Source organism: Pan paniscus, chromosome 3 (assembly GCF_029289425.2).
Source record: "Pan paniscus chromosome 3, NHGRI_mPanPan1-v2.0_pri, whole genome shotgun sequence".
Classification (NCBI taxonomy): domain Eukaryota; kingdom Metazoa; phylum Chordata; class Mammalia; order Primates; family Hominidae; genus Pan; species Pan paniscus.
In genome coordinates, this window is record NC_073252.2 from 156890986 (window position 1) to 156914755 (window position 23770).

The 23770-nt window shown below is 39.3% G+C and overlaps 1 protein-coding gene across 1 annotated transcript in view; it reads right to left on the minus strand.

Annotated features, from left to right (window-relative positions):
* SPMIP2 (sperm microtubule inner protein 2) overlaps positions 1–11625 on the minus strand; it is a 147206-nt gene extending 135581 nt beyond the window's left edge. Inside the window, exon 1 of the mRNA XM_003822535.5 lies at positions 7929–11625. Within this exon, the coding sequence (XP_003822583.1) occupies positions 7929–7992 (64 nt within the window). The 5' untranslated portion in view covers positions 7993–11625. The remainder of the gene's footprint in view (positions 1–7928) is intronic.
* Positions 11626–23770: the final 12145 nt, after the last annotated feature.

Consider the following 23770-nt stretch of genomic DNA (forward strand, 5'->3'; position numbering starts at 1 on the left):
TGTCACCTATAGATAAGGCTTTCATATAACACTTATAGTTTTGTAAATGTAATAATACGTCTTATGAAAAGAACAGTGTTTGATGGAGGACAATGAATAAGGTCTCCCACTTTTGCTATTATGATAGCAACGCCTAATATCTAATGTCCTTACCAAATAAATCACTGCAAATGGATATAATTAAGCTAACTAGATGTTTGGCAATTTTGTTTTCAATAAATGGCCCATTGTATTCTATCAGAAGATCATTTCCAACTATCTTAGCTTTTAATTTATTATTTTTGAGTAGACTGAAGAATCATGGTAAGGACATATGTATATTGTCTACAATAGAACAAATTTTGATTCAGGGCAAACTGCATGCTATGACAACAAAATAAAATGCAGGTAAAAATAAAAATAGACAAATAAAATGCAGTTTAGTCAACCCAATGTTTCAGTACCATTAAAATGTGTAAGCTTTTGTCATGAATTAGTTTTTAAAAATCTAAAAGAGTTGCCTTGTGGATTATATTGCTGGGACTTAAACTGCATTTGCAGTAGGACTATTTTATTATTTCTTCAAACAGGAAACCACTGGCAATTCAGTGTGAAGTCATTTTCTATTTTTAAAATAATTGAATCTGAGACATAACTATTAGTATGACAGTTTCACAGAGCAAAAAATAAGATGAATAAGTGGGTCTGAAATGCTGGCTAATGGAGCAATACATTTCAAAATTACATATACATTTATGTACTTCTCCGACCACTTACAGTTTCATTCATCATATCGTTTTTTGGCCATTTCCTAGAGAGTATTTCCAATTCTAATGTATTTCTAACAGAAATTTCATGCTGTGATCACTCCTTTGTAAGGTAGAGTTCTGTAATATTTCTGGTTTACATGAGCAGACTTTCTAGTAGGTATATGATGGCTGACTAAATATATTAATACTTTTATTTAGTCAGTAATCTGGATGTAAGGCACATAAATACCCCATATAAACAGGGAGCAGGCAGAAGCTTCTATCCTTCTTACAAGGCTGTGTGGCCTTCAGCAAGTCACTTAACTTACCTGAACCCTGAGTATTCCCATCTGAAAAAATAGGTTAAATTAGATTATCTGTTATAGTGCCTTTTTAATTTTATGTCTTATATTAACTATTTCTTAACTATATTTAATTTGAGCCAAGTAGGAATTAATGAAGAAAAATCTGAATTAAAGAATGTATTTTTAAAGAAATGTAATTTTTAAGTATTTTTTTTTCCTTCGAGATAGGGCCTTGCTCTGTTGGCCAGGCTGGAGTGCAGTAGTGTGATCACAGCTCACTGCAGCCTCGACCTCTCAGGCCCAAGCTATCCTCTGGCTTAGCCTTCTAAGTAGCTAGGATCACAGGTGTGCACCACCACACTCGGCTGATTTTTAGAATTTTTTGTAGAGATGAACTCTCTCTGTGTTGCCCAGGCTGGTCTCAAACTCCTGGGCTCAAGCAATCCTCCCACCTCTTCCTTCCAAAATGCTAGGATTATAGGTGTGTGCCACCGCATTCAGCCCAAGTTTTAAACTTTAAAATTGCATAGGAGCTGGAACTGGGTAAACAAATTAATGTCATTTGTATGTAAACAGATGTTTTAAAAATATATAACCATGCTCTAAAGTAGTTTTTAAATTTTCTTCCTAATTTTGTTTATAAGGTTTTTATAGTAAAATCTTTGTAATACAAAAATAACATTTTCTAGGCAGGTGCGGTGGCTCACACCTGTAACCCAGCACTTTGGGAGGTGAAGGCTGGTGGATCACTTGAGCTCAGGAGTTCGAGACCAGCCTGGCCAACATGGCGAAACCCCATCTCTACTAAAAATACAAAAATAAGCTGGACGTGGTGGCGCACACCTGAAATCTCAGCTACTCGAGAGGCTAAGGCAGGAGAATCGCTTGAATCCAGGAGGCAGAGACTGCAGTGAGCTGAGATCGTGCCACTGCACTCCAGCCTGGGCAACAGAGCAAGACTCTGTCTCAAAAAAAACAAACAAACATTATTTATAAAATCTCCTCACTATGTCATTACAGAACTTAGCAAATTGGTAGTAAAACTTCTGTGGAAGAATAGCCAGCAGATAAATGTTTTAAAAGTACAGATGGTTAGCTTGCCCTATTAGATTAAAACTCACAGTTATCGAAAACATGAATTATAGAAATCAGAACAGCATCTGATTGTGGGAGGATTGACTGGGAAAGGACATACGGGAACTTTTTAGAGTGATAAAAATATTCAGTATCTTAATCTAAAAGTGCATACATAAAGGTGCTCACTTTGTAAAATGTTATCAAGCTAAAGACAAATTAATGTACTTAATAGAGTATGTTATATATCAACTTTTTAAAAAGGTTTTAAAAGTTGGATCCACCGATAGTTTTTTCAAAAAGAATTTCAATTCCTTTATTAATTGAAAGCTAAATAAATTCCAAGATCCATCTGCAATGTAGGAAGTAACTTATGCTCTAACTATGATACTCAAAAAGAAGAGAAATGAGTGGGAAAACAAAACAAAACATATGGCTGAGTTTTGTGTAGTGTTATGTGAGGTAATTTCCTGTTATTTCTCAGGGTTTTTGGAATTGGATTTGTGTTTCCTTTGGATGCCACACTATGCTGTGATGGATATTTAGACTGAGCAAATCAACCCTATTATGTTCTGGTTATCCAATAGATTATAAGCTTCTAGAAAAGAGAACATTTTTTTCATGTATATTTTTGTATCCTCCAATGCTAATGGACAAGTTTTTAGTATTTAATTGGCACTCAATTTGTTAAATTGGATTTCAAATATGTAGGATAAAAAATTAGCATCAAAAATGTATTTTAAAAGGAAATATATCAAAATTTGATAGAAAAATGAGACTTGATGAGTGATCACATTAGTTAAGTGGTCGAGTATACCAGCTAGATATATACTGTGAATCATCACATAGAATAATGAAGCGTCAGTGGAAATTTTTTAAAATGAAAATTAAAATAACTGTAGTTATAAATGATAAATAAAAGAATAGTGTTGGCTGGGTGCGGTGGCTCATGCCTGCAATCCCAGCACTTTGGGAAGCCGAAGTGGGCAGATCTCTTGAGCCTAGGAGTTCAAGACCAGCCTGGGCAATATGGTGAAACCTCATCTCTACAAAAATACAAAAATTAACCAGGAGTGATGGTACACGCCTATAGTCCCAGCCACTTGGGAGGCTGAGGTGGGAGGATCACCTGAGCCCAGGGAGGTCAAGGCTGCAGTAAGCCATAATCGTGCCACTGCACTCTAGCCTGGGTGACAGAGTGAGACTCTCCCTCAAAAGAAAAAAAAAAGAGTAGTGTTATGCCTATGCCAAGAGAAAGCAAAATTGTATTTATTTATTTATTTATTTATTTGAGACAGAGTATCACTCTGTTGCCCAGGCTGGAGTGCCATGGTGCAATCTTGGCTCACTGCAACCTCTGCCTTCTGAGTTCAAGCAATTCTCATGCCTCAGCCTCTTGAGTAGCTGGGATTACACGGGTATGCCACCACTCCCAGCTAATTTTTGTATTTTTAGTAGAGATGGGGCTTCACCATGTTGGTCAGGCTGGTCTCAAACCCCTGACCTTAAGCGATCCACCTGCCTCGGCCTCCCAGGTGCTGGGATCACAGAGTGTGAGCCACCATGTCCAGCCAAAATTTCACTTTAAAATTAAATTAGAAATCAATAAAAATCCTATGAAACTCTTAAAAGTGCTCTAAAGTAACTCTCAGAATTGCTGCGAAATTCCTCAGTATTTTCTCAACCTCTACATAGTTTTTTTTTACATTATTGACATCCAAAATAATTTTTAAATGATTTCTCATGATATTTTATTGTCATATTAATTATTAATAGTGACAAGGTATTTTTCTTGTTTTTATCACAATTACACAATATTTGCATGGATTAAATCAATCTTTTGTTTGCCTAGCCTGGGTACTTCACTTAAACTAATGTTTTTATGAAAACACGGACTTTATATTAAAAACAGTTCCAAACATGGAGGAAAGAGCTCCAAGCTCCAATAGGTTAGAAAGGTGGTAAGTGATGGGCCTTATAGGAGTTAAAATTATTATTCTTGAACAGCTCAAAAGTTTGATTTCTGTGAACTGACTGCAGTACCATCTAAGACATAAGCATCCCTAAAGAGTTGAACTTGGCTATAATCAAGCCTCTAGAGCCAAATTCAGTTTACAGAGAATAAAGGAACAAGTTAAATGATATGAGAAGGAAGTAATTGACAAATTCGGAATGTTGGACATTTCTGCTGCATAACTGATCCAGTTTCTGCAACAAGTAAATGGCAGGGAAAAAAGAAGGGAAGACTGCACCAGTTTAAAAGAGACAAAAAGAGAAAACACAACCGAATGCAATGTGTGTTGGATCCTTATTCTCAAAATCAACTGTAAAAATACATTTTAGAGACAATCAGGAAAATTTTATTATGGAGTTGTTAATTACATGATGCCAAATGATAGTTATTAATTTTGTTAGGTGCAGTCACGGCAATGTGGCTATGTAAGAATATGTTCATATTTTTTCAGATGCACAAAAAAATATGTAAGTGAAATAATATGATATCTGGGCTTAAAATATTTTTACAAGAAAAATACGAGAGATGTGAGTCAAACGTGGCAAAATTTTGATAAATGTTGAATATGGGTGACAGGTAAGTGGGAGTTCATTGGCGTGTGTTTTAAAATAGTCACAATAAAATTTGTAAAAGGCAAAGGCAAAAAGGATTCATATCTACTTCTTCGAAGTAATAAAAATGATTTTTAAAAATATTGATGGGGGCTGGTTGTGGTGGCTCATGCCTATAATCCCAGCACTTTGGGAGGCTGAGGCGGGCAGATCACCGGAGGTCAGGAGTTTGAGACCAACCTGGCCAACATGGTGAAACCCCATCTCTACTAAAAATACAAAAAATTAGTGGGCATGGTGGCTCACGTCTGTAATTCCAGCTACTTAGGAGGCTGAGGCACGAGAATCACTTGAACCCTGGAGGGAGAGATTGCAGTGAGCTGAGATCATACCACTGCACTCCAGCCTGAGCAACAGAGGGAGACTGTCTCAAAAAAAAAAAATTGTTGGGCTTTAAATACGTATACATTGTTCATAGTATATACAATTCTCTAAAGCTTGTGGCATTAATAAGTTATATATCTGTTTGTATCTTTCACCTGCTAATTCTGCTCTCTCTATATATACCACATGAAAATAAGAGAACAAGAAAAATAATTTATGCAAAGTATTCATACAAATTTGTAACAGTAAAAATTAGGAAATTATAAAATACAGGAGGCTGTGAAGCTAAGTATTATATGTCAGTATAATGAAAGGCAGAAATCTATCAAAGGTGACAACAATTTGAACTATGTAAATACATAAAACTAAGTATATACACTGGTGTAAGTTAGAAGAAATTTTAAGTGTTAATTAAGACTCTTGCACAGTTCCAAATGACAGAAAACCCAACCCAAACTGGCTAAGGAAAAGAGGAGATTTATTGGCGGATGAAAATTAAAACTTTAAAAGGCACAAAAATCTCTTCAAAATAGATTATAGACCTAAATGAAAACGTAACATTGTAAAATGTCTAAAAGAAAACACAGGATAAAAATCTAAATGACCTTTCTTTTTTTTTTTTTTTTTTTGGTAAAAAAGTCAAAAACAGACAACACCAAAGGCTGACAAGGACACAAAGCAACAAGGACTCTCATTCATTGCTGATGGACATGCAAAATAGTATAGCTGGTTTAGAAGACAGTTTGGCTTAACACAGGATCCAGCAATTACTCTCCTAGGTATTTACCAAATTGATCTGAAAACATATCCATGCAAAAGGCTGCACATAAATGTACATAGAAGCATTTCTCACAATTGCCAAAAACTGGAAGCCACCAAGATGTCTTTCAATAGGGGAAGGGATGAACAAATTGTGACACATCCGCACAGTGAAATATTATTCAGTGGTAAAAAGAAATAAGCTATCAAACCATGAAAAGATGTGGAGAAGCCTTAAAATGATATTGATGAGGAAATGAAGCCAATCTGAAAAGACTACATAACTGTATAACTCCAGCTCTGTGACATTCAAGAAAAGGCAAAACTGTGGAGACAGTGAAAAGATCAGTGGTTGCCAGGAGCTAGGGGGAAAGGAGGAGGGGGGAATGAATAGGTGAAGCACAAGAGATTTTTTAAGTGGTGAAACCATAACGTATGGTACTATAATGGTGAATACATGGTCCTATTAATTTGTCAAGACCCCCATATATTTAATAGCATAAAAAGCAAACCTTAATGGATGCAAATTAAAAAAATATATTTAGGAGATTGTAGGATTTCAGGAAGGAATTCAGACTGTGACAAGAAAATCTAACTGTATTACAAGTGCATAAAGCAACCTTACTGAAGAGGCTAGAAAGAAAATGTGCAGACTTAAGTAACTTTGGAAATGAATAGAGTTTATAAGAACAAAGGCAAAAGGAATTGCAGATAAGCAGTGTACTCTTGTTGACAAAGTCCTTCTCACAGGAGTAAAAAAGAGGTAAGAGTGAGGAAAGAGATGATTTTCCCAAAGCCAAGTGAGTCACAAGAAGGGGAGTGGATGAGATGGATGATGAGCAACACAAATCATAAATGCCCACCATAAATATGCATTTGATTATTTTTCTGTAACATTGTAAAATATGCTCACAATTTGGAAAAAAAGAAAAAAAGGCCAGGTTCACGCCTGGAATCCCAACACAGGTGGGTGGATCACTTGAGGTCAGGAGTTCGAGACCAGCCTAGCCAACATGGTGAAACCCCATTTCTACTAAAAGTACAAAATAAATAAATAAATAAACAACCACATGTGGTGGCATGTGTCTATAGTCCTAGCTACTCGGGAGACTGAGGCAGGAGAAACACTTGAACCTGGGAGGTGGAGGGTGCAGAGAGCCCAGATCGTGCCATTGCACCCTAGTCTGGGCAACAGGGCGAGACTCTCTCTCAAAAAATAAATAATTTGGAAAAAAAGGAAATAAAATGAAGTTTAGTTTATGCCTTATAGACTTACCACAACTAGTCATATTCTATTTTTTAGATATTATTATAATTTCACACACACTGCCCAAATCATTTAAAGTAAGTTGAATGAACAAAACACAAACCAATCACTTTACTAGGTTTAATGCATATCCTGCTCAAATTTTTATCAAGCAAATATGTCAAGTTTATAATGTTATGAGAAGCTTAAATCAGTGTTAATAAAAATTTGATGAAAAGTATGTTTTTTATTACATCAAAGAAGTTTCTCTTGCACAAACCATAAAAGCTATGCTCATTCAAATATTCCTTTGTGAAAGTTACCTCAGATATAGTGACAACTGCTGTGTTAAAGACATGTTTATGGCAACAAGATGATGATGATCAGACTGAGTGGGCATAATGAGATAGCAGTATCATGTAAATTAAATGTAGGTGGGTTGGGCATGGTGGCTGACGCCTGTAATCCCAGCACTTTGGGAGGCCTATGCAGGCAGATCACCTGAGGTCAGGAGTTCAAGGCCAGCCTGGCCAACATGGTGAAACCCTTGTCTTTATAAAAATACAAAAATTAGCTGGGCATGATGGCGGATGCCTGTAATCCCAGCTACTCAGGAAGCTGAGGCTGGAGAATCTCTTGAACCCGGGTGGCGGAGGTTGCAGTGAGCCAAGACCGCGCCATTGTACTCCAGCCTGGGCGACAGAGCGAGACTCTGTCTCAAAAAAAAAAAAAAAAACCCAAAAAACAAACAAAAACAAAAAACATATGTGATCATTGCATTGTTATATCCGTTATATAAAAATCATATATGTGAGAGAAAAAGCAAATTTAGATCTCCTTGTGAAAGCATACACAAAAACTATTTACCTGTAAAAATCATTTGTTTTCCCACAGTAGTAGATGTTGGCTTTTGGTATGATACAGATGCCATGGCTAAAGTCTTAACTGTGCTACTGGATTTTCTTCTTCGGCTTCTTCAAATCAGTTAAGCTGCACCAGAAAGAACGAAAGACTCTGCAGTCTTTCCTCTCCCTGCTTGTGACCTGCACCAGGTGGTTGCTAATGACTCTTTATGACAGGGAGATAGAATGTTCCTCCTTGCAGAGTTCTGCATTCCAATCTCCAAGAGCAGAGACAGATACTGCTATAGTCTTCCCAGAACTTGCATCCAGTAATAACTTTTCCTTATTTGTCAATATCAAGTCAGAATACACTTGTTCACAGGTACTAGATCCAGTTCCAGCTTATGTCCCAGATAATCTGGCAGGCTCAGTCACCATTGTCTTTCAACATTTCAAAAAGAATGTCTTGCAGAAATATGTTACAGCAAAAAACAAAAAGCCCCCACAAACCATGGTTAAATATATTTGACAAACACTGGCAAGATAAAATACAGTAAAAAATAACATTAATAAATTAATGAGATAATTACACACACACAAATATATATAGATATATTTCCAGTCTCATATTCCAATCCCTCCTTAAATAGTGCTTGTGCTTTGGTCATGTCAATCTACCTGTGGTTCTCAATCTGTGCAATGCTTTCTCATTGTTCTGAGCCTTTACACATACAATTTGCTCTTGCTGTAATGTTGCTATGCAAATATTTCTTGTCCTTTGACAGTCAAGGCCCACATCTGCTCTTCCAGGAGGATGTCTGCAGACACAGCTAAGTGCTTTCTTCTTCATGTCCCTTTAACCTCTATAGCACTGTGTTTAGATGTATCTTTTTAACTCACCTCTTTAATTATTTGTCTATTTTATCGACCTCCCCACTAGAATCTGACTTCTAGGAGTTTATGATAAAAGTGTACTTATTTATATTTCAATTTCCAGTGACTTGTATGCAATAAATAGTTAATAGATGTTTGTGGGATCAATAAGTGTATGAACAGTAATTCTAGCTTGCACAGAAATATATCAGCTACCTGATAATCCATTGAAGATAAATTCTAACAGTAATTTTGTATTCAACATTAAATATATGGAGTTGTCTACTGTAAATGTAATATCTTTTATATTTTGAGAATTATAAGAAAAACACTATATTAACTCTGGAAAGGCTTACAGTAGGCTTATGGTAGGCAAAGAGATGTGCTACTCAGGTAGGTTCCCTTTCAAGGAAGGCTTGTAGCCCAGCTGGAGGAAGGACTGTCAGCAGACAGTGTCCAGCTGTCAGCACCTTCGGGGTCTGCTTTGGCTGCAGAGAGCTGCCTCCTCTGTCTGAGGTCAAGCCTTTTCCAGTGGAGCCTGTGTCAGGTGACTGAATGAGGTAGGGGTATAAAGACCAGTCATTTCTCACCAGGTTGGTCAAGGCTGTGTTGAGCCCTTACAGTTCTTCTTCTTCCTCTGATCAGTCCTGCTTCCTCTCCTTTCCTTTCACAGGTATTGAACCCAAATAACCACCTTGCCCCCCACTTTCAGAGAACCCGACCTGAGATAACTAGACAGCGTAAGCACATATGCACAAATGTATTATACAAGAGTGCTTCTCATTTTAACCACTCAGCCCTCCTAACCAGAAACTGAATGTATTTCCCCAATGTGGGCAACTAGAGTCAGTCGCTGTTGTGTTACTGATCTTTGGTGTCACTTTCTTTGGTCCTGACCTGCATTACGCTCTTCTTTACCTTCCTATGGCCCGCTACAGTTTCAGAAGCTTTCCTACTCTTTCTGCTGTTAATTAATTCTGGTTCCTATAGTCAGGGGCTCTCTATCTCTCTCTAGCTGAAAGTATCTTTCTTTGAAAAGTTCCTAGTTGTGTCTTTGAAACTACCATTGTCCAAGGCGCCCAACTTTGAACATTCCTAGAAGAGAGAAGCCTGCTCACGTCACTTGTGGTTTTAAGGATGCTGAGAAGAGAAAGGAAGAAGGAACCTAAATGAAGAAAGTAATTCTTTAGTAAACAAGGCAGAAAATAAATGAGATCTTGGCTTTTGTTGGAGGACTTCCCATTAACCCTTCAGGGGAAATGCGGGCTTCTGCTTTGCCTTTGAGACTGTTACAAACTTTAATCTGTTGTAGGCTTAGGGTCAGACATTCTGATGGCAAAGGCTGGAGGGAAGGGAAAATATGGGAGAAGAACCAGGTTAGCTCTTCTCCATAAAATTATTCCACTAATTCAAGACATATTTAGGTTCATTTGTTTTGTGTTGTTTCAGTTTTTAGAAATTTAAAAATTTATTTCACAAGTAACGTATTTACATAGTTTCAAAGTAAAATCCTTAAGGGATATTCAGAGAAGTCTAGCTTTTATCCTTGTTACCTCCTGCTGTTCCTTCCTTTTTTTTTTTTTTTTTTTTTTCTTGCAGGAAACATTTTTTAAAAATATAACTACAAGGCCTGGCATAGTGGCTTATACCTGTAATCTCAGCACTTTGGGAGGTCGAGATGGGCGAATTGCTTGAGCCCAGGAGTTTGAAACTAGTCTGGGCAACATGGCAAGACCCCCATCTCTACAAAAATTAGCTGGGCACAGTGGTCTGTGTCTATTGTCCCAGCTACTCGGGAGACTTAGGTGGGAGGATTACTTGAGAGCCCAGGAGTTTGAGACTACAGTGAGCTGTGATCATACCACTGCACTCCAGCCTGGGTGACAGAGTGAGACCTTGTCTCAAAAACAATATATATATATATATACACACACACACACACACATATATACACACACATATGTATATATGTATATATATGTATGTATGTATGTATGTATTTATGATTATATCCTCACCTTTCCTAAAGAAATGGCAGCATACTGAACATACTATCTTTTACCTTGCTTTTTTCTATTAATCCATCAGGAGATCACTCCATAGCATTACATAAAGATATTTCTCTCTGTCTCTCTCTCTCTCTCTCTCAATACAGCTGCAAAATGCATTTACCAGTTTATTCAACCAGTCCACTATTAGTGGTCATTTGGGCTGTTTCCAATTTTTTTGCTATTACAAAGATTGCTACAAAGTGTAGTTTTCTGCATACATCTTCTTACATTTTTTGCAGACATCTTTGGGATAGATTACTAGAAGGGATAGTCCTGGGTCAAAGGAAAACACATATGTAATTTTGCTCAATGTTGCTAACCCTGCCACCATCATGGTTATGCCATTTTGTATTCTCATCCACAATACCTGAGAATGCCGATTTTTATACAGCCTCACCCACAGACTATGTTGTCAAACTTTCTAATTTTTTTCAATATGACAGGTAAGAAATGGTAACATAGTAATTTACACTCCTGTTCTTGTTAGTGTGATTGAACATGCTTTCATGTGCGTCAGGGCCATGTACATTATATGCTATGAACTATCTAGTCTTACCTCTTTTTCTATCAAGTTGTTGACTTTTTTCCATCCTACATTTTTTTTTTAAATGAGCTAACATTCTAAAGAAAAACATAAACAGAGAATGAAAATACAATGTAGTAAGAGTAACGATAAATGTAGTAATACATTTAGTAAATACCTGATTTCCCAGAGTCATGGGAACAGAGAGGAAGATCACTTGGCCGGGGCTGGGACGGAAGCTGAGGGCTGATGATGTTGTGAGGTAGGGTTTCCTTGAGGCAGCGATGTTTGAACTGTGTTGTAGAGAATGACTAGGATCTAGACAAGGGACAAGGAGCTGGAGGTTGGGGTGGGTGGTGAGGGCATTTTGGGCAAAGGGCATAGCTTGAACGAAAGGCTAGGAGGGGAGAAACAGCCAATAGCACCGTGCCTAGCAAAAATACAAGTTCCTCATTGCTAGAGAGTCATGACTAAGAGGGTGAGCTGGGAGGTGAGGCTGGAGCTTTACTCTGTAGGTAATGAGGACCCCTGATGGTTTTATAGTCTTATTTATTTATTTTATTTCACTTTTTTGAGGCAGAGTCTCACTGTGTCACCCAGGCTGGAGTGCAGGGGCTCAATCATGGCTCACTACAACTTTGACCGCCCTGGGCTCAGGTGATCCTCCCACTTCAGCCTCCAGAGTAACTGGGACTACAGGAGATGAGGTCTCACCATGTTGGCCAGGCTGGTCTGGAACTCCTGGGCTCAAGCAATCCTCCTGACTCAGGCTCCCAAAATACTAGAATTACAGGCGTGAGCCACCACACCTGGCCCTCTGAAAGGTTTTAAACGAGCAGACACTGGTTGGTGTTGGGTTTAAATAGAAGACACCTGACTGTGTGGAGAATGGGCTTAAGAAAAGCGAGGAGTCTGGGGCCCAGCAGGAGACTGTTGAAGTGGCCCAGGGGAGTGGAGGTGGGGCCTGAACTAAGCCAGGCACAGAGGAGACACATTTGGAGTGTGTATTGAAGAGTAAGAATGACCCCCAGTTTTCTAGTTTGGCTGACTAGTGAGTAGTGGTACCCCAAAATAACACAGAGAAAACAAAAGAAAGAAAACGGAGGCCAATAAATAAATTGATGGCATTAACTAGATGTGGATTTGTACATGCTGCACAACAGGCTAACAGAGCAGTTAAAATTAAGCCCAAATTGTCATAAAGTATTGTGACAGCGACTGAACTCATTACTGGGACTAAAAGTGGTCTCCATGAGCCACCAGATGCCTTTTTATTACAGAAAATCTCTATTGTTTATGAATCAATAGTTGCCTCTTCTAATGAAACTCAGGGTTTGCTGCTCAGCACAGATGAGATTTTGGCTATTGTCTTGCTTCGATAATTGAATAGCTAATTCAGAGTTGATAACCACTTTACCAGTTACAACTTGGAGGCCAATGCAGTGGCCCTGTAAAAGTATCTTGTTTTAACATTTGTGAAAGAATCAAGTTATATATCTTAATGATATAAAAGTGATACAAATTAGAAGCTTTTATTATATAGCAGTGATATATCTCTAGATGAACACAGGTCAGAATGTACTACAATTACATAATAACATTCAAATATCCTATTATGAAGCACACTTGGTAAACTGGAAAGCTTTGCCACCGTTTATCAGTGAACCTTATACTTTTAAGCACTGTATGTATAGTACTTAAATATATATATGGTACTTAAATATGTGTGTGTGTGTATATATATATGTATGTATTTTTTCTTTTTTGGGACAGAGTCTCGCTCTGTTGCCCAGGCTGGAGTGCAGTGGCGCGATCTTGGCTCACTGCAACCTCTGCCTCCCAGGTTCAAGCAATTCTCCTGCCTCAGCCTCCCGAGTAGCTGGGATTACAGGCCCGTGCCACCATACCTGGCTAATTTTTTGTATTTTTAGTACAGATGGGGTTTCACCGTGTTAGCCAGGATGGTCTTGATCTCCTGACCTCGTGATCCGCCCACCTCGGCCTCCCAAATTGCTGGGATTACAGGTGTGAGCCACTGCGCCCGGTCTGTATTTTTTCTTTTGAGACAGAGTCTCACTGTTGTCTAGGCTGGAGTGCAGTGGTGGGACCATAGCTCACTATAGCCTCAAACTCCTGGGCTTAGGAGATCCTCCTGCCTCAGCCTCCCAAGTAGCTGAGATTAGAGGTGTGTACCACCACACTTGGCTAAATTTTGTAAATTTTGTAGAAAAAAGGTCTCACTGTGTTTCCCAGGCTGGTCTTGAACTCCTGGCCTCAAGATATCCTCCTACCTCAGCCTCCCAAAGTTGTGAGCCACTGCACCCAGCCTAGTACCACATATTTTTATGTCTTTTCCATGTATTCTATATTCAGGAGATAATCTGGAAAACACACTGAATAGAGCCACAGACTTGGCTTCAAATCCCAACAACTCGTCTGAGTAACATTGGCAGGTTGCTTTTCTATGAAATGAGAATCATTGTGCCTACCTATAAGTCAATTGGGATAATGGATGTAAAGTGCTTGCCACAGTGCCTGCTACATGGTATGTATTCAATAAATATCAGCTGCAATATTGGTCTCATCATGCTTCCCCTAAATCCTTGCCACCCACCCCATTCTTCCCTGAAAAAACATAGATGATTAATACAAATTTAAACAGCGACCATCATAACTTTACTTTTTGTATTTGAATTTGCAACACCAGCTCACAAAAGAGTCTGTAGTCTTCCTCTGGCTCATTTAACTCTAATTTGGGTAAGATGACGCTGAGAGTATAGTGGTGCTATTCCCTGCCGGGCCAATCAACCCAACTTCCCCCAGTTGTAGTTAACTTAATTGGGGATGATGCAACAGTTAGGCTTTTTCTATGGACACACAGTTTTTAAAAATAAATACACAAAACAATATAATTTCTATCCTGTAATTGCTATACTACACATTTAAAAAACAACAGATAATTTAAAGCCAGTGTTATAGAAGCAATAATGGTCATATCTTATAAATGCGTGAGTTGTCATCATTAAAAGCAACCCTACCTATTACTAAGACTGAACCCCTTATTTTTCCCATGAGCTGTTTGACACTGGAAGAGGTTAGTTGAGGAGTTAACCAAAGGTACCAGGGTAGTTGAAAATAGAACCACCACCACAACCAAAAAACCCCAACACTCCTGATTCTCAGTTCGGAATGTTTTTCTCTCTATTCTGCCTTGTAAAAGAAACTGTCATCTCATTCATAGTGTTGTGGATGTCAAAAGCCCTTGGAGATTGCTTTAGTGTTTTATGTGGTCTTTCTCCTCCCACCAGTTTAATTTTCTGGTGAAGCCTTTTTCACTGATCAATGAACAAATATAATTGGACACTTACTATGTGCCAGACACTGTGCTAAACACTTACCCCAAACTTTTCTTGTTATCTGCACAATAGTGTTATGACACAGAATTATTACCCTGATTCACTGAAGAGGTGAGCTCTACAGTTTAGTGTCAAAGTTTTGCCTTATTGTACATCCACGACAGAGAATGTTGATTCCCAAATCTGGCTAATTATTTTGGGGTCTTAATAACTGAAATCTAAATTTGATCTTCAACAAACATGTTTTTCAAAATGTTATTTTTACACGATTGAAATTCTCCCATATGAAAAACTGATCATAGTTAGAAACTATTCCCTCTGTGGGCTATTGTAACTTCCCAGCCTGTGAGTGCAAATGAACTGATCGTATCATTCAATCCTAATATTTTCCTAGTTTAGTATCTTTCCCACCCCTGTAACTATAAAAAATCAACCTCCTTTCAAATGTCTCCTCTCCTCCGTCCACCAGCTCAAGTCTCTGGAGGTCCCAGATGCCCACGCTTCCCTCTTTGCTCTCTTCGAGGCTGCTGCTCTGTAAGTTTTGACTTGGCTGCTGTTCAAACCTGTTTTATCTAAGCCAGTGGAGCACTTCTCTACATTGGCCATTGGCCAAAGTGAAGTTCTGCTAATCTCTGATCCCCAGATCACTCAACTGCCACTAGGCTTCTGGCTACTGTTCCATTCTCTGTATTGCCATTCTGACTTGGACTCCTTGGCTCAACGAGAAGGGAAACAAGTCCCTTCCACTATGAGATGCTTTCTTAGAGGGTCCCCAGAAGGTTTTCTTGGGCCCCCACAAAACAACACAATTTTGGGTGACAACTCTTTTAATTATTTAGCAAGCACACTACTGACTGGCTAGGGACTCACTAGGTACTTTTTTTATTTTGTTTTTGTTTTTTTGAGACAGAGTCTCGCTCTGTTACCCAGGCTGGAGTGCAGTGGTACAATCTCTGCTCACTACAACCTCTGCCTTCCGGGTTCAAGTGATTCTTGTTCCTCAGCCTCCCGAGTAGCTGGGACTACAGGCATGCACCACCACACCTGGCTAATTTTTGCATTTTTAGTAGAGACAGAGTTTTGCCATGTTGCTCAGGCTGGTCTCCAACTCCTGGGCTCAAGTGACCCACCTGCCTTGGCCTCCCCAAGTGCTGGGATTACAGGCTGTCATCTACCGTGCCTAGCCTAGGTACTTTTGATTTTAAAACTCCTCTACTCTGACCCCCAGGTCTTCTATTGAATGCAGGGCACCATGCCATTCTTATTCTTTGCTCCTCGTGAATTCTTTCTACCACTCAGCAAAATGTACCTGTGGAAATTTTCTTTCATCAGCACCCTTCTCCCTCACTAACTCCCTATTTTCTATCCCCTATCCAGTTTACCAAACATGTTTCGAGTTATTTTCCCTAGAAACTTCCAACTCCCTTTGAAAACACTGGATACAGTTAGCTGCCAAGAGGGAAGCAGAGAGGGAATGTTTCCCCAGTGCACAGCCAGAAACCAACCCTTCTTATCTTCCTGGGTAAATGCATTTTCATAGTGGAATAGAAATATTTACATTTATTTTTTATTTTATTTTATTTTTTTGAGACGGAGTCTCACTCTGTCGCCCAGGCTGGAGTGCAGTGGTGCGATCTCGGCTCACTGCAAACTCTGCCTCCCAGGGTTCACACCATTCTCCTGCCTCAGCCTCCCGAGTAGCTGGGACTACCGGCACCCACCACCTTGCCTGGCTAATTTTTTGTATTTTTAGTAGAGACGGGGTTTCACTGTGTTAGCCAGGATGGTCTCAATCTCCTGACCTCATGATCCGCCCGCCTCGGCCTCCCAAAGTGCTGGGATTACGGGCGTGAGCCACTGCACCCCGCCTTTACATTTATTTTTTAAAAATACAATTGAATGTCATCTAGAATTACTATGTAGTCTTCCATAAGCTCGTCTACAGTTCCTCCTTAGAACCAATGTCTGAAGTTGAGTGTCTCCTCTTCACCCAGCTTCCTGAGACCAAGCACAATTTACAGCAGGCTACAATCCAGGATTAGTTTCAGTGTCATACTTTTGATGTTAAAAGAGAAGACATAAGCTCTTAATATTTGCCATTCATTTGCCATGCCATAAAATGAACATTCAAATACGTGACTATTGATCCCCAAAGAGAGTCTTATAATTATAACATAAAAACAGCTCTTACCTTTTACCTGAAATGGATTATAACCAGGCTTATGAGCATTTGGGCCAGGATTAAGAAAATACTCCACTTTGAAAATTTTCGTTTTTTAGCAAATTCAGCAGTATTTCAATGAGAAAATTACTTTCCTTGTTGTATATTTTATCGAGATTTTTAAACTTAATCGTTTTATTTAAACTCTAGTATAACATTTTTAAAATGTTATTTTCAGTGGCAAGGAAGTTTGAGCTGAAGGGGAGGACAACATTGGGAAAGAAAACACAGCTGGGCACGGTGCCTGTAGTCCCACCTACTCGGGAGGCTGAGGCAGGAGAATCGCTTGAACCCAGGAAGTGGAGGTTGCAGTGAGCCAAGACCGAGCCATTGCACTCCAGCCTGGGTGACAGAGCGAGACTCCATCTCAAAAAAAAAAAAAAGTGAGAAAGAAAAAGAAAACACAAATGGGTCTGGGACCTCCTTTGTGTTGTAACCAGAGGCCCCTCCCCTCCCCACTATCACACAACCTAGATGGGAGAAGTTAAAAAAAAATCAAGTCAAAAGGCCCTGTATTAAGGAGAAATAATGTCGTGGTGGAGAATGAATTTGGGAGCTTTGGAACTGGGGGAAAAACAGCAAGATAGACAAGAAGAGTGTGGGAAAAATGGGGGTAGGTGGAGAGGGACACACAGCCCTTGGAAGGGGAGTTCGTGAGGGTTTTTCTGTGCTCCAGTCATCCAGGAGGAAAAGCCTAATTTTAATTTTATTTGTTACCTCCAATATAACATTTTTCAAGGTGACGAATGGGACAAGGGTGGCACAAGGCATTTTCTTTAGTGTGTTAAAGTCATAGCTGAGCTGGCTGGGCACGATGGCTCACGCCTGTGATCCCAGCACTTTGGGAGGCCAAGGTGGACGGATCACCTGAGGTCAGGAGTTTGAGACCAGCCTAGCCAACATGGTGAAACCCCATCTCTACTAGAAATACAAAAATTGGTCAGTGTGATGGTGGCTGCCTGTAGTCCCAGCTACTCGGGAGGCTGAGGCAGGAGAATCACTTGAACCCGGGAGGTCGCAGTCGCAGTGAGCCAAGATTATACCACTGCACTCTAGCCTGGGCAACAGAGTGAGACTCTGTCTCAAAAAAGAAAAAAAAAAAAAAGAAGTTATAGCTGAGCCCAGAAGTCTGGAAAGTTGAGGATTTCAGATGTAGATACATCTCATACAAAAACATATTGTAATAATCCAAATAAAATGGTAGGCCAAAGATAAAAATATTCCAGATAAAATATTTGAAAATAATTTGTCTAATTACTATAAAAAGTTTAATTACTCAAGGATTTGATTATTTAATCAAGATTTTTAATCTCAACTTTATAAAATGTACAAAAGCTAAGGTATTTTTGAGATGATGAAGTCATAGATACATTATTTATTTTGGATAACTCACTTTCTTAATATAAGTTGAAAAAATTGTTCTCATAACAGCTAACACTAAAGTTTCACTTAGGTTGAAACCTTTCTTTATTATTTTTAGGCCATTGAAAGTGAAGGAGGAGAAACCCATAGGGCATAGCCTAAAAGGGCCAGCCTAAAGGAGACAGTTTTAAACTTTTGCACAAAAGAAGTAAAAGGAATGTGGGGGTGAGAATAGCTATGAGAGAGAAAGGGTGAGAGAAGGCAGCCTGAAGAAGCTGGAAGGCTGAAACTGAACAAAACTGGGGTGTTCATTATCTGTTGCTACATAACAAATTACTCTAAAATTTAGTGGCTTAAAACAACAAATATTTACCATTTCACAGTTTTTGTGGGTCAGGAATCCGGGCACTGCTTAGCGAGGTGCCTCTGGCTCAAGATCTCTCATAAGATTGCAGGCAAGCCGTCAGTTGGGGCTGAGGTTTTATGTGAAGACTCAAGAGGGAAGATCTGATTCCAGGCTCTCTCACATGGTTGTTGGCAGGATTTGGTTCCTTGGAGGGGTATTGGAGTGCACTGTGTGCCTCTCCATAGAGCAGCTCAAAACATGGCAGCTGAGGCCGGGCACGGTGGCTCCTGCCTGTAATCCCAGCCCTTTGGAAAGCCGAGGCGGGCAAATCACTTGAGCTCAGATGTTCGAGACCAGCCTTGGCAACATGGCGAAACTCTGTCTGCAAAAATTAGCCAGGTGTCATGGTGTGTGCCAGCTACTTGGGAGGCTGAGGCAGGATGATCACTTGAACTCAGGAAGTCGAGGCTGCAATGAGAGTGACTGAGCCACTGCACTCCAGCCTGGGTGACAGAGTGAGACCCTGTCTCAAGAAAAAAAAAAAAAAGGGCAGCCGGCTTCCTTCAGATGGAGAAAATGAGAGAGGGCACCTGAGACAGAAGCCACGGTTATTTTGTAACCTAATCTTACAGGTGCCATTTCATCACCTCTGCCCCATCGTGTTTGCTAGAAACAAGTTCACAAAACCCAGCTCACACTGAAGGGGAGGGCATTACAAAGGGCATGAACAACAGGAGGTAGGGATACAGGTTACAGGTAGCCAATGAGAAGTCCTCAGCAGCACTGGGAGTATTTTAAGAGCAAGAATGTTAAATATTGAACTTTCAGTTTTGGTGTTTTTTTGTTTGTTCATTTTTTGTTTTGCTTTTTGTTTGTTTGTTTGTTTTTTTACTGAGACAGAGTCTTGCTCTGTTGCCCAAGCTGGAGTGCAGTGGCACAATCTTGGCTCACCACAACCTCCACCTCCCTGGTTCCAGCGATTCTCCTGCCTCAGCCTCCCAAGAAGCTGGGACTACATGTGCATGTCACCACACTCAGCTAATTATTCTATTTTTAGAAGAGACGGGCTTTCACCATGTTGGCCAGCCTGGCCTCGAACTCTTGACCTTAAGTGATCCACCCACCTTGGCCTCCCAAAGTGCTGGGATTACAGGCGTGAGCAACTACGCCCAGCCCTTCAGCTGTTTATAGTGCTGCTTCAGCCTGTTAAGCATCAAAGCTGCCTCTATACAACCCATCACATGGTGGAAGAATGACCGATCCATAAGAGGTGTGGTAAGGCATCAAAGCTGCCTCTATACAACCCATCACATGGTGGAAGAATGACCGATCCATAAGAGGTGTGGTAAGGCGGGGTTGATGGACAGAGAGTTGGAAGTTATCCAGACTTTGACCTTTGGTTGCCTCATTCTTTCATTCCTGTATTCTTTGAGGCCTTTTAGAGCACTCCACTTCAGTGACCATGACTTGATCAGTTTTGTTAGACCACTTATGCTCTGGAACCTAGCATTTAGAAAAGTTAAAAATATTATTTGTGTTTTTCAAAAAAAATCTAATCTTGTGCATTTTATAGTTTTTTAAAAAATTATAAAAAGTAGATTTTTATACACAAACTGAATAATCAACTTCTAAATAAATTTGCTCCAAAAAGTTACTTAATCCTAACAGAAAAGGAAAACCCCATACATATAAACATTTATTTGTGTCTGAAACCATATACTCATCTATTTAAGCAAGACTTTTCTTGATTAATTTTGTATTTTAAAAATTTCCTGATTCTTTATATTTTCTCTGATTTTAAGGGCAAAATTTATGCTAGATTTTAAATTAGAAACATTCTTCTCATTCCTGCCTTGTTCCATTGATTGATTAAATTTTTTTTTATCTCCTAGTGCTTATCATACATGCTTAGAAAACACAGGGTTTCCATCAGTCATCTATCTTGGTTGCTTTATCTGTTGAGTCACAGTCACATTGCCACAGATTCTTGGTAATCTGAAAAATACCAAGATGCTCTTAGATAACTGAAAACCCCGGCGAAGTAGTATTTCCTGCGCTGTACCAAACAAGCTCTGCAGAAAAGTAACTAGGCTGGAGCCAGTGGTTGACAGTGAGGTTGCCCAATCCCAGTTCTATGGAGAGCCCTGCCTCTGGGTCTACACAGCACAATGGAAGAAAGACAAAGAGAATGGCCTGCCCCACTACCTGCTCCTCAGTGGCCTGAGATTCTGTATAATCTGAAATAAATCTAAATGAATAAGAAGACGGGGTTTCAAATATGTGAACCATGATATGATAGCATGTAACAGAATAGCATGTAATAGAGAAAGCACAAAGAGGGAAAATAAAAGAGCTCCTGCTCCCAGTCTTTAGAGATGAGGATACTTACCGCGTGCTGGTGTGCTTACCTTCCTTCAGAGATGATTGTTCATGCTTTCAGCGATGTTTTGCAGTCTGTAAAGGTACTGTTTTGCCTTTTTGCCTTTCTCTAGGCCACCTGAACTCGCTTAAGTAATCATACCTCCTCCAAAGCATGGTATTTGAGAACAGACCTGGCCTCTGTTTCAGAAGGACATAATTGACCGTTTTGTGTAAGCACAAAAGGGGGTGGGGTAGGAGAGCTTTCCCGAGCCTGTGCTATCTCCTGTTGAAGCCCATTTGTTAGCCTCGTAGGCAGGGCGCGCTGGAATGCCTGGCAAGTGCAAGTACAGTGAAATGCCGTCATTGTGCTGCTCTCACGGCGCATGTTTTCCCACGTACAACATTCAAAATGTTCAGTTCCCTGGAAAATGTTCTAAAGAAGTTGCACTGTATTAGGCTTTGTCTTCTCGTCTTTCACAAAGGCAGACAGCCCTCTGTTGAGAACAGCCTTTCCATAGGCATTTCTCTTGGCTCAGAGCCACATGGACGTAACCTAGAGCCACCGAGCCACAAGAAAATCTTGGACCAGAAGCAGGGGGAGGGGACGCTTTGCACGGTTTTTCCTCCCACATTCAATATACACAGGGATCCCGAATTGAAAATGCCTATCAGTTTGCAAAGGATGATATTGTCAAAGAAATTTGTTTACAATGATAACTAATAATTTTTTTCTCTCCCCTTCCACTTTTTTTTTTTTTTTTTTGAGAGAGTGTCCCTATGTTGCCCAGGATGGACTCTAACTTCTAGGCTCAAGTGATCCTCCTGCCTCAGCCTCCAGACTTAGCTGGCATTACAGATATGCGACACCATCCTAGGCTTAATAATTATTATTTTTTTAAAACCTGAGATAATTTACTAAATGATATAAAGTTAAAATTTTTTTTAAATCGGAGTATAAAACATGGGCTTTTAGTTGACATAATGTAATTTGAATGACTTAAAATACAGATGTCAAATGTTAAGGTTATGTCAGGTGCACTTATTATATTTATTAAATATTACCAATTCTGATTTTCATAGAAAGAAAATAAAAGAATTCTCTATTGTAAATTGACAAAAAGATGGCAGGGATTTCTGAGAAAACACTGTCGAGAAAGATAAAGCAACGTCAGTTTGTGACATTTCAGTGGATTCTATCTTCAACACAGATTAGCTTATTATTTTTATTTAAGTAAACAAGAAGGTCCAGCTGGACCAAGTAAGCTCTCGTATTTTTCTGTTCTTTCGCTGCACACAAGTCTAAGAATTGTTAAGAATTGTTTTACTGGTTTCCTAAAAGCACCACAACAGCTTTGAAAATGGTTGAGAAGATGTAAGAAAATAGTCTGAAACATATAGATGAGATCAAGATTCGCAAAGATTGATTAAGGGATAGAATGCAAACCAAGTGATTTTTTAAAAAATTCTTATTGATACATAATAGTAGTATATATTTTTGGGGTGCTTCTTTTGATATACGCAGACAATGTGTAATGATCAAATCAGGGCATTTAGGATATCCCTCACCTCAAACACTTGTCATTTCTTGGAAACATTCCAAAGCTTCTCTTCTAGCTATTTTGGCAAATCAAGTGATTTTAAATACAATCACTTGTTTGATTTCAGCTTAGGATTTTCCATCAACTTTTCTTAAAGGTATTTATTCTTTAGAATGTTCTGAATTTTTATGATTCGTTAAGAATATTGATCACCTGTTCTCAATTTTTTTATACAAGGTTAGAATCCACTTAAAAATGAATTAAAACCCATATGATTTTTGTGTCTGTCTGGAAAATAGGGTTCGACTTCCACAGATGTCATAGAGAGCTCAAATATATACTGCATTACATCACTGATATTGTAGCTGTCACAGAAGAGAGAAAAAAATTTGGTACTGGAGATGTCTTGGTAGAAAATGAGCCTTAAAGCTTCTTGATAGATATAAGGCAATCTCTTGATAACATGTCAAGTAACTTAGACGTTACTTTTAAAAATGTGCATTGCTAAAAGGTGCCCGTTAGTGTCAACACATATTCTCTGGCCCTGGGCTGCTCTTTTTGACCCTGCAGGGGAAGCCATGAAAATAAAGTGAATGCTGGCATTAATCAAACCAGTCTTTATTTTGACAGCATTTGGAATTCATTCTTCTCACTGGGTGGTACTGCCACCACTGTATTTTTTTTTTTTTTTTTTTGAAATGTGCTTCCTGATAACTACTGTCAGGCTTGAGAAGTGGACAGGTGTGACTCCCTAACTTGAGGACAGGCCTGCTGTATTGAAAGGGAAAAGAATGGAAAGGGAGGTGTGATAGCATTTTTAATAAATATGTCTGCAATTCATGATAGTGTGAGTATAATATAAAAAGAAGGGAGGGGGAAGAAAGGGGGATGGGTTAGGAGTAAGGATCACCATATCCAGTAACAGCCCAGACTCAGAGAGCCTTAAGATTGGATAAATGTAAACAGCATTTTATTGTTTAAAATGTTAAGATAGCCAGGCATGATGGCTCACACGTGTAATCCCAGCACTTTATGAGGCTGAAGCAGGAGGATTGCTTGAACCCAGGAGTTCGAGACCAGCCTGGGCAACATGGCTAAACCCCATCTCTACAAAACATAAAAAATTAGCCATGGTGTGTGCCTGTAGTCACAAGCTACCCAGGAGGCTGAGGTGAGTGGATCACTTGAACCCAGGAGTTCAAGGCTGCAGTGAGTTATGATTATAACACTACATGC